The 12,363-nt window shown below is 30.2% G+C and overlaps 1 protein-coding gene across 1 annotated transcript in view; it reads left to right on the top strand.

The window, feature by feature from the left end:
* Nucleotides 1-11,783, top strand: part of LOC147079650 (putative fatty acyl-CoA reductase CG5065) — a 45,170-nt gene extending 33,387 nt beyond the window's left edge. The window contains exons 5-8 of the mRNA XM_085942840.1: nt 726-924; nt 3,553-3,792; nt 8,324-8,581; nt 9,503-11,783. Of these exons, the coding sequence (XP_085798966.1) occupies nt 726-924; nt 3,553-3,792; nt 8,324-8,581; nt 9,503-9,638 (833 nt within the window). The 3' untranslated portion in view covers nt 9,639-11,783. The remainder of the gene's footprint in view (nt 1-725; nt 925-3,552; nt 3,793-8,323; nt 8,582-9,502) is intronic.
* The last annotated feature ends 580 nt before the right edge of the window (nt 11,784-12,363 follow it).

The following is a 12,363-nucleotide window of genomic DNA, read 5'->3' on the forward strand; positions in this document are numbered from 1 at the left end:
TATTTGTAATACTCGTAACAAAGTGTATGTCTTTGATTTCGAAATATTTGCCTTTTAATGTGCGTTTTGATTATTTCCATGATATCTGTGAAACCGTGCAACGTTGGAATGTGAAAGCGTACTGTCGAGATTAATCTTTTCATTAACAATAAATCTCGCCTAATTATATATACATGATATGTACATACACAAGTACATAAGGGTCTGGTGAACATTCACATGTCTTTTTTCAATGTGTGTTTGGAGCCAGAGTATGGACCTAATAGGTTGAACGTGTGACTAACATCCATTTCTCGTAAAACAAAAATCTGTAAAGAAAACTCTTTATGAGGCGAACCAGATCTACATAGGATTGTAGAGCCAATTATAATAATAGAGACATACTTAACCAAACCCTTTGGTGGTTGTGTATGATTACTCGAAGCTAATAATAGTATTGAACCACGCGTACCTAGGTAAAGTGGTCAGATATCAGCAAAGTGAGATAGATGTAGTTGTAGATAGAGTGTTGCGCGCCTAGACTCAATCATTGCGAATAAATTACATTAATATATTTTTATTTATATTGTTTCACGCGGATGAAGTCGCGGGTGATCGCTAATATGTAATAAAATATGAGTAAGTAGGCAACTATTGCCTGATAAATAGAGCTAATCAGCGTATTGATATTTACTCTGGCAGTATATTAGATAGTATGTAAAAACCGTATGTTTATATTGTTATAGTCACCCCATCGTGGGAAGAACCTGTCAGAGGATGGGTGGACAATCTCAATGGACCAGTTGGCCTGATGGTGGGCGCTGGTAAAGGGGTTATCCGCAGTATGCACTGCAATGGAGAATACCATGCAGAAGTTATCCCTGTAGATTTTGCCATCAATGCACTCATCGTATTGACGTACAAAGTCGGCACCATGGAAGTAATGTAAGTATATGGATCATCATGATTGTTTCACATTACCAACATCTCAGTCACTCCTCTTCTTGCTGTATCCATTCTGCTCAGTCCTTGGTATTGCATTTCCCCATACTTTAGCTTGTAGCTCTTAGGTACTTACCAGTAGCGGTTTCAGATACGTGGATATTATGCTTATTTTTTTCTTGTTCAATAAATCTCCATTGCGTATCTAACGAAGCGACCGCCTAATTCGCTTTGTGGTAAACCACTACTGGTACCTACTTACTGAATAATGAGATTTGTCCACCAATGATCAGTCCTTTGAGCAATACTTTTGTTTGTTCTCATACCCATTTATTTATTTGGAACCTTGCGCGTTATACCCAACATGCATCCCCATATTGCGTTGTACTATAATGACTTTACACATGCATAGAATCACTGTCGACAATACTCACTGGCATTTTATGTTATCGTCGAAAAAAAATTGTCACTGTCTTACCTCTTACTATCGAGAAAGCCTAGTTCTTGGATATTAATTCTATGCATGTGTAAAGATCATTTGAAGTCTGGATCTCTTTCTAATACATATTGTAGTATATAGTGTATATATCTAAAACATGTGAGAATAACAACACTTGGTCTCTCTACTCATATTGATTTAAATGCATAGTTCGTATTTTTGTATAAAATTAGTTACTTTAAACTTGTAATAGAGTAGGTATACAAATGTTATGTATGTGACTAGCGCGGATATAATAATTATTATATAGAAGATGGTTGTTTTTTATTGTATTGTTATTATTATTATGTTATGTATCGCTACCCGAAAGTAACAGTGAGAAAGGTAAAAAATACGATTTTTAGATAAGTATGCACAATCGATCGCTGCAAGCTGTCCCTATTACATAATGAATCACTGAGTTTTTTGAATTATAAAAAGTAAGTACCCCATTTAAAATAAAATATCAATGTTGTATGTATTAAAAATATAATGTGGCTTCAAAGCAACAGTGGAATAACTGAGGTAACACACTGTCAATAATGTTATAAAAAACCATTATGGTAAACTGCTGAAAACACAAAATAAACGTAATATCGTTAACCATCCCACTGGTGCTTTCAGACAGCGTTATGTTAATCGAAATAATATTAATAAATAAGATTTAAGCTAGTTTGCCACTTTAAAATTAATGAGTATTTTTAACTCAATTATTTAGCAACATTGTTTTACATATTGAGATATAATATTATTATCTATCACCTTTGAAGACACAAGAATTTTAGATACGACCATTTATTTTTACAACTCAATTATCAAGAATTATTTTATTTATTACAGATCAGTATGAATTTAGTAACTAGATAATTTGGTGAACGAAACATACTGTTATGGCCATTGGCGTGTATCAAAACATACGACATAATATTGTGATTCTACTTCATTGAAAATAATATATGATTTATAACTTATATGTTAAATATTTATGTCAATTATATCACATAGCTAATTTTATTGTAAACGTTTACTACATTAATTATTATTATAAATATTTTAAAAAAAAATATTGATGTTATAAATAAACGAACTTCTCGGTGATTACTATGTACTCGTATCATTTTGCGCAAATACGAGTATGCATGGAAGTATCTGTGTCGTAGTCTATCTAGTATATTATAATGATCATACAATTATATTGTCCTTGCTGGCATACGTTTATTTTTTTCTGGTCGATATCGACCGCAGTTTGCAGCTGTTGTGCCACTTCCCGTAGCTAATTATTATAATATTATTACAACCACATAGGTAATCAATCAAATTTTATAAATTTTTATATTATTTCTTTTTTTTTTCTCTAAAGAAAGAAAAGAAAAAGAAGACTATTATTTAAATATAATAAAATTTAAATTAAACGACGAAAGTATAATAAAATATAGATTCGGTCTTTAATATAAAGAACTTCTTTTGACTTAAGTGTTATCATCCGCAAAATGCGGTCGATATGACACCTTGAGTTTTTGATTAGGTATTGGTGGTTTTTTAAATTTTTGCTCAGAAATTATATTATTTTTTTGTCGTTATACTCGTATCTAAAGCCCAAATTAAAGTATTCATAAAAGACATTAAATAAATGTCGTGTAATCGTTATTACAATAAATGTTATTGTTGGATACATGAATGGTAATAAAATATTTGCATAGGTAATATATTTTTAATTGCTGTCGTGTCTATGTACCTAATTTTGCATGTTATTAAAATATCTTTGTTGTCTCACAGTAGGTACCTAGCAATTTTTAAAACATTTCCAAATACATATTATTTGCAATTCATGTGAGAGAACTATGTATGTATATGTTTATAATAATAAACAAACGTTCAAATCGAGAAGATTATAGTAAATTATTTCACAAACTTAACATACAGTATAGGTACACGTGATACAAAAGTTTACAAAAATAAATTTTATTAACTAGAATATTGTGGTATTTCATCTGATTCATTATGTATATATTATATATAAATTTGAATTGAGTTATATTTACGCCTAAAAATTTCTAAGAGCTAATTATAATTGAGATTTTTATTTTTTTTAATATGTGCCCGTAATCCAAAAACAGTTTATATATAATATATTTATATGTATAAAAATCTAGGCCTCCAGAAATTCCCGTATACAACTTGACCACCTCCGACTCTAAGGACATTAAGTGGAAGGAAGTGCTGGAAATGGGAAGAGCCTCTGTCCGGAAATATCCCTTCGAGAGCCCGCTGTGGTACCCTGACGGCAACATCAGAAAGAACATCTACGTCCACCAGCTCTGCGTATTTTTCTTCCATCTAATTCCAGCTTACTTCATTGATTTCCTCATGTTGATTTTCCGACAAAAACGTTTGTAAGTAGAGCATATCATCTAATATTTTCCGTAAACTTAGACCAAAGTCGTATAATTGTATCAATGGGTTTGAACACATGCATCGCATTAAAAATATATTACGTAGTATAAATTTTAACTGGACTCTCATTCTGGAGTTCTCACACTGGCGGTGACTGTCATGAACTACAATAGCTTAAAATAAATACAACTTGTGACAACGTGTGACTGTGACATTAAGGCAAAAATAATTGATGTGCCGATATGAAAATAAAAAAGAGATACATTTAAAAAAATCGGTGTGTGTACTTATGTAAGTGCGTTAGAAGTTATACTTCTTTGGCGTAACAAAACAAAAAACTCATCTTTGCCATACAGCGGCTATAATCGATTCAGAAGTGCCCATGATGAATTAATAAGAAATCAAATTTTATTGGCGTGTTATTATGATTATATTCATTTCGGTCTTAAGGGTATTTTATCGATATAGGTACCGTCAGCAATAATATTATGTATGCGAATAAATAATATTATTGCAGATTGTACCTACTTTGGAAGAAAAAAATCTCAAAATCTGTGTTTAAAAAATTTAGCAAACCGGAATTTCGACCATCTTTGCTTAAACAGATGACTGTACAACTATTTTCGTTAACAATAATAATTTATTACAAATCAAAAGTAAAACATATCCTATTTAATGGTTTAACTGAAACGTGATATTCGTTTATGTGATGAAACATAATAATTATTATTGTCTTCAATTATTATAAACCGGTAATAAATAAATTGACATGGGATATGGGACAAATATCCTAAACTGTAAAAATATGTATTTTTGTGTATGAAGTGTCTAAATATTCTAAATTTACAACATACAATTGTTTGAATTATTTACCAACTCAACATTGGCAAAATTTATTTATTTATTGATATATAATGTTACTCATAAATAATACATAAATATAGCCTCAAATCTTGATACACAATCTTTACAATGAAAAATAAATATACACCCCAATATAAATAAAGTTTTATGAACATAAATATAGCCTCAAATCTTAATGAATAATCATAATAATAAATTGTGTTGCATCGGCGCGCGCAACTTCCGTCACACGTAAAAGGCGTTACATCGGCGTCACACGCCAAAAATACACTCTGATCTGTTTTTCCAAACGCGCCAAAAGAAGTATAACTTCAAAAATGAAATCTCAACTTTTCAGGATGCATGTAATGTTTTTGTGTGAAATGTATTAATCATCAGAATGTATTATCAGACTCGCATGTTGTTGTGTGGCTAATTTGCCGTAATATTTTTTTAATATTCAGACTTAAGTATGTCCTCTTTCTTTTCGCACACAATTATTATTATTGATAAACGAATTAATATTCGATTCCTGGTGAGGTCACAATATGTATATTTATATGATTTTTTCAAAATCTGGGGTGTTTGTAATTGTTTGACTTATTACTGATTACACTACTGTTTAGCTACACTACTATCATTTGCCCCTATGGCTTGTTGTAGTATTAAAAATAATATAACGCTAAAAAATATTGGCCAACGACTTTGAATTAAGCGAATTTAGTATATATTTAAGAAACCACGAAATATTAAGACCTCTAAAAACGTTACACGATAAGCTAATGTGCACCATCAATATATTGACATGTATGTCATGGTGCTGTTTGCGATTTAAGTATTACACCACCAGCTTTCAGCGTGCTAGCGGTTATGCGACGGTTTTAGTTCCAGAAACGATCGCGGTGACGTGTATGTATCGATATAGAAGCCGCAGTCTAAAAACTTACGTCATCTGAAAATAGATATTAACTAAAAACGTTTTATGAAATCTTCTCTAGACGAGGTCTACATATAGTTATTTGAATTAATCAGCAAATTAACACTATCTCTAATGATAAAACTATTTGTAAATCGTTTCACATTGCAGATTCATTTGTAGCAATCTTGCACTATTAATGGTATCAACTGTCAGCATCCGCAATCATTTGAACACAAAAAAAAAATCGAATACCTAACTCAAATAATCAGTTAATCAATAAATTAGTTTCAAAAACGTAAAAAACATCATACACATTTAGGACTGCTAAAAGAATATTTTAATTTTGCAAACATAATTATTAGTAAACAATAATTATAAAAAGCGGTTAACGAAAACGTAACCCTTAAATACCTTTCAATAAAATTTAAAATGAATAATGTTTTAAATTAGTCATAAAATAATTATAGAACTTTAACTAACAAACGGAGCAGGGTTTGATATTTTATTACAGAATTAGAATCATCAAATTACAAGATAAAAAGAACTTTTTATATAAGTCTTAATCTTACCACGTTTTTAAATTTTCTGTTGAATCATATAAACTTGACAATTCTATGTATTAATAAAAACTTTTTATTGTACTTGATAGAAATACTAAATAAATATAGAATACAGAAATGTCATTTTGACATTTCATATTGATTTCCATAGTAACGCACGTATATATTAATAATTTAGTTGTTATGACCCCTTAGCAACCAACAATAATAATTTTGTGAAAATGAATTCAATTCTGCTTAAAAATGGCTAAAAGTATTAAAATAATGCATTATTGTCGTGTTCTGATATATTCTAAAAGTTTCAAATGTCTGGCTAGTCGGGAAGATAATTAAAAATATTCAATCGTCCAATACGAATCTTGGACAAACAAGAAAAAATATGTACTGGACACACAAGAAAAAAATAGTACTGGACAAACAAGAATTCGAGCTAATAAAATCGTGGTAAAATGAGGGTTATCGACGTTGAAATTAATAGCCTCAAATTCCATCAATAATTATTAAATTTGCATAATATATTTTTTGAATTCGAATTGAATGAATTTCTTCTAAACTGATAATTTAATTTTACGTTGACTGTTTCCTAACACGTAGCCTGGTCACCTTGTACCGAAACCTTAACATTGACGTTCATAATATAATGCAAACGTATTATTATGTCATGAATACAACAACAATAAATTTGTATCTTGTTAAAAAACAGAAATCGTGAATACCTACACAGATAACAGTTCAATGCATCGAAATATCGTTATTTTGAATGTTCAGCCGAATAACCATGCTCTGATTTACCATGTATTTGACATGGACATAATACAACAGTGCTGAAAATGAATTTACAATAATTATTACCTACAAAATATGTTTTAAATAAATAACAGTCTCACGTATAATATTGCCTTTGCTTTTGCTCTATCTAATTATACTCAATTATATAATATGTTTATACTTCAAATTGATTAACGAATTCTTAAATTGAAATAAATATATATATAAAAGAGTGCAAAGGGTAGGCGCCTGAAAAATAACTATGTTTTCCTTTACGTCTCCGGAAAATTGTATGTATGCAGTTCGCCGTGAGCTTTTTTTGTACCGGAAATATATAGCCGTATAGCATTGAAATCGTGGTATTCGTGAGCATGTCACCGTGAAGTAAGTTTTACGTAGATATATTACAAAACACTAAACAAAATATTTTGTATAAGTAATTATTTATGATTTTATGGTGCAGTTTTATGGTAGGTATTAACCTTAACACTGCCAACCAATTTTTATTAGGACATACATCATTGGACACTTGTAGGTTATCTATTTTTGGAATAAAATAAATCCCTTAAAAATATTAAATAGGATCAGAATGATAAATATCTGTGAAAACTTAACAAATCTTTCTTTCAAATGCAAATGTTTCTCGAGTTTATCGTGAATATGTTCACACTAAAATGATATTTTTTTTTTGAAAATATGCACAAACAGTTTATTCAGAAGCTTTGACGTTTACAACGCAAGAGTTGACCCATACACGGCCTAATGCGACATACATGTTTTGACGAGTAAACACGGCTTTGGCAGTGGTCAGGCTGTTCGAGAAAAAATATTATATAAATTAAAATTAAACACAATAATAATAATTATGTAGTGTTTATTCCACACGGTATAATAATGACGAGCAGGTATAGTTAATATTATTTACTTTTATATTAGATGTGTTTTGAATGATTTTAATCTGTAAATTTGTTAGTATAAATTATAACGCGATCTTACTGCTATACGGCCATCTATTTCCGGTACACTAGCTCAAGAATAAATATGATAGGGCGAACTGCATACATACCAACAATCGAAATTTAACCGTCACGGTATATATTCTTTTCTAGAATGTCATAAATTAAAAACAACAGCATTACTCTATACTCTATGCATAGTCTATAGTATATAGTGATATCAAGCATTGTTTTAAACAAAAAAAAACATGAAATTAATTTGGCTTGGGCCGCAGATATATAATTAATCTAGGGACACTTTAAGGATTAATCAGTCACATCAACACCTACAACAACTTGGCATCTCGTCAAAATAGCTACGGCTGTACACAATGCCGCCATATTTCAATCCGTGAAGCATTATTATTTGTAAATAGCATCCGATTCAACCACGCTGCTTTGGTCCAAATTATTTGATATTAAAATATTTTTTTTTTACTTTCAGCATGGTTCGTATCCAGAGTAGAATATCGGATGGCCTCGAAGTGTTGCAATTTTTCACAACAAGAGAATGGAATTTCGAGAATAATAATTTTCAAGACTTATATGGATCCCTTCGTCCGGAAGAAAAGGAAATGTTTGCCATGAACTTCTCCACTGTCCACGAAGCAGAATATATTGATCGGTGCATACTGGGCGGAAGAGTGTACTGCCTCAAGGAACCACTAACTTCCCTTCCGAAGGCTCGAGTAATAAACAACATGTAAGATTATGGTTTTATATATTAAAATTAGCGATTGAGACTCTAGACTAGACGTCAGTAGTAAAACAATGGGTATGCGAGAGCTGCATCTACCCTGACGTAATCCTGGTTAGGACACAAAGCTGGAGATTCGTTAAATCTAGTATAATTAATAAATACTAACAATTATTGTCCAACGTAGAGAACACGTCAATTTAGTGTTCATAACCACCATTTTATAAAACTGTTTCAGTAGTTTTGGTTAGACGTTAGTTAGGCAAATTAAAAATAATTAATAAATGTGCACCTTCGATCGCCAGTGTATTAAGAGCGATTATACAACAAAATATACGTAATGGGGGATTTTTTTTTTGGCCTGGGCAATAAATGACTTAGGTACGATACTATTAAAGATTTAGAACTGCCATTGAGATGTAGTGTAGAAAGTGAATACCAAGGATTCCATTATCGTCAAGACAAATATAACGAATAACACCATTATGGATGAAATATACGTAGAAATGACTAAAATACATTTCCTGAGAGATCTGTAGGTAGGCACTTACTTCTTTGGTCACATAGTCAGAATGGGAAATGATTATTTGGAAAAGCATACTTCAGCAGAAATATTGCTGGTCGATTTCTCAGTACCTTCACTTATGCCGGCGGTGGAATGCGGGAATCGCTGGATAGATATAACTAGGACATTCCAAGTCCTTACGTACGTGACACACTAATAATACAAAGAATTAGTTTACTAACCAATGTATTAGTTTTATTCACGATTGAACACAATATTTTATAATGCAAGACATTTTCATTAAAATATATAACTTGAAAAATCTCAGAAACCTTGCCATTAGGAAAACTCGTGCAACATACTATTTCAGCCACCTATATTTTTTTGACAAAATTTTGATCAATTCTTTATTATTTTTTCAGTCTCTACTACGTGGATCGTCTGGTAACAATACTCTTTTATGTCTATATGATATGGACAATTCTCCACTACTCCGAAACTTTAAGAGACATTGTGAGGCCAATTCCAATACTGAATCATTTAGTACCAAATGTTTAATGAAACAGCAACAGAATGAAAGAACATTTTTTGTCTGGTGTGGCATGCTCAATATATTATTGTAATATTAGCTATATTATATTATTATGTACCTACCTGAGAGTCAAACTGACACTTTCGGTAAAATACAATTAAAAACTTGTACTACCATTAATGATAATTAATGCCTTCATTGTTCTATTAATAATTTCGAGTTTTTTATTATGAATAAACTCAAAATGTGAATTAGGTCTGGCAAATATCATAATTAAGGTACAAAATCTGTACTGTTGGTAACATCTGACTCAATCTTCTCTGGTTCTGATGTACAGATATTACAATACATAATAATAGTACGTAAGTATAATGGGAAGATCAGAATAATAATGAATCATGTGCGTACATAAATATATTTCAGGCTAGGGTTATATTCATAAAACGACATGTAAATATAATTTAATATGAATTGACATTTCTATCACTAATAGTGGAGTAGTTGTGAGAGTCTTCGCATATAATTCTATATCTAGAATAATTGACACGTTTTTTTTTATCAACAGCTCAATAGTTTGGGCGAATGGCTAACAATTTTTGTACTTTAATAGTCTATTAATGTAACTTCAAATTTGTGGAGGATTTTATTAATATTTAATTACTTATTATATAATAATTAAATTTTGAAGATAGCCTTGATTCATTATACACTGAATAGATTATATTTAAATATTAAGATAAAATGCCTGCAAGGCGCACTAGAGCGAGTATACATTGATTATATTAATATATAAGTATTATTAATCCATTATTCAAGTGTAATTTTCAAAATTGGACAAATCCGCATCTAGGATAATACAATGCTATTGTTAGAATAAAACTGGATTTCACAAATTTTGAACGTCATCTCTACTATTATAATATAATGTGATTAACATAAAAATGAACAAATTATAATTTTATGGGGCTTATATCAGAGCTGTTATAACCCGTATGTTTTCCAAAAGTTTGGTTCCAATGTAAACATCAAATAGCGTTTAATAATGTTTCATCAAATCAAAGATCTTAATAAACAAACCAACATATTTACTTATCAATGGCGAAGGGTGAGGTAGGCTGTTTAGATTCGACATAAATAGTGCACATTGAACTTTTTCAGACATATTTATTTGTTTTCATTGAACTAAGAACACAAATGGCAGATGGTGTTGGTTAATAATAAAATTTTAATTAAACCCTGCCTAAAGCAAACTATTATAGATATTAGATTACATACTTTACTTATATAAAAATAACTAAAATTATGCCATTAAATCATACATAACTTTAGATATTTTATAGAATTTTAATTTAGGCAAGGATTAATCAAATTTTAAAAACCATCTGCAATCTCTATTGTTAGTTTAATTAAAACGAATAAGTATTACTAAAAAAGTGTAAGTAAGTATATTATTTTTGTCGGATCTTTATAGCCTACTTCTACTATTATGGTTTGGTCCAAGCGAGTTTTAATTGAATATTAAAAAAACTGACCAATTCCATCGACAATTTGTATTCTTAGTTCAATGCAATCAAATACGTATGACTGACAAAGTGTAGTATGCTCTAATTATGTCGAATTTCCAAGCCTACCTCCACCCTTCACCACTGACCTAAGTATTCCTACCTACCGACTAGTTACATGTAGGTAGGTATATAATGCGTATTTTATTTTAAATTCATAACTCAAAAAGTATGCGTCTATAACTGGCTGCAGCTTGTGTGAACGATAGCTAAGAATAATATAAGTTGTCTGGAAGCAAAAGCGGCACAGTTATAATGTTATTTTTTATTAGTATATTAAAAAGATTTAAGAATACCTTTTTTAGATATACCTACATGTAAGAAATAAAAAACACATTATTATTGACAATTTACGAAATTGGAAACTGCCATTTTTGTTTCTCGAGCTCTAGGTAATAAAAATATTAGGTACAAATACCACCGTTATGGTTTTAATTATGGGGCTCACAGGATTATATGTCGGTTCAATTTCCAGCTCCGATTTGTATCGAAGGCTGAAAAATGTTTACATGCTATCAAAATTATTATAATATATACCAATAATTAGACTCCACTAGAGTATATGAACTCTTAATGATATTAGTTAAAATATGTTAATTACACAAAAGGTTTCGGTATTCATATATATATATATATATATCTTCTTTTTTTTTAATATTTTTGTTCTGTATTTTTCAAATGGATGTTTTCTTGTGTAAAATGAAAATGCAATTCACTAATTTCTTAATATTTTATGAACCTTATAAATCCACATTATAATAGGGTGTCTCTAAGTAGGGTATAAACATTAAAGATGTCATGCACTGCCATTAAAATAAATGAAAACCACAAGCAAATAGCATAGTACCTTAGCCACATCATTGTTTGTTTGAAGCGTCATTAATAGTTAAAATTATTTATTGAAACATTACCTAATTATTTCTCTCATCAACAGTCATTCTTCATTCATACCTTATTCTTACCTATGTATATTGGTCATTCTTATGACATATTGGAAATATTATAAAGAATGATGCTTCCTACAAAATAATGTCTTCAACGAGGAAAGTCACATACTTACCATATTTTGCCTTTTGAAGAAATTAAAATTTAAAATTTGGATATTTTCAAAATGACAAAATTATGACTCATTAATCTATTGCAGTGGCGAAGGGTGGAGGTAGGCTGTTAAGATTCGCTATAAATGGTG

Source organism: Rhyacophila brunnea, unplaced genomic scaffold, assembly GCF_057557595.1.
Source record: "Rhyacophila brunnea isolate RB1 unplaced genomic scaffold, BYU_Rbru_1.0 scaffold_1, whole genome shotgun sequence".
NCBI lineage: Eukaryota > Metazoa > Arthropoda > Insecta > Trichoptera > Rhyacophilidae > Rhyacophila > Rhyacophila brunnea.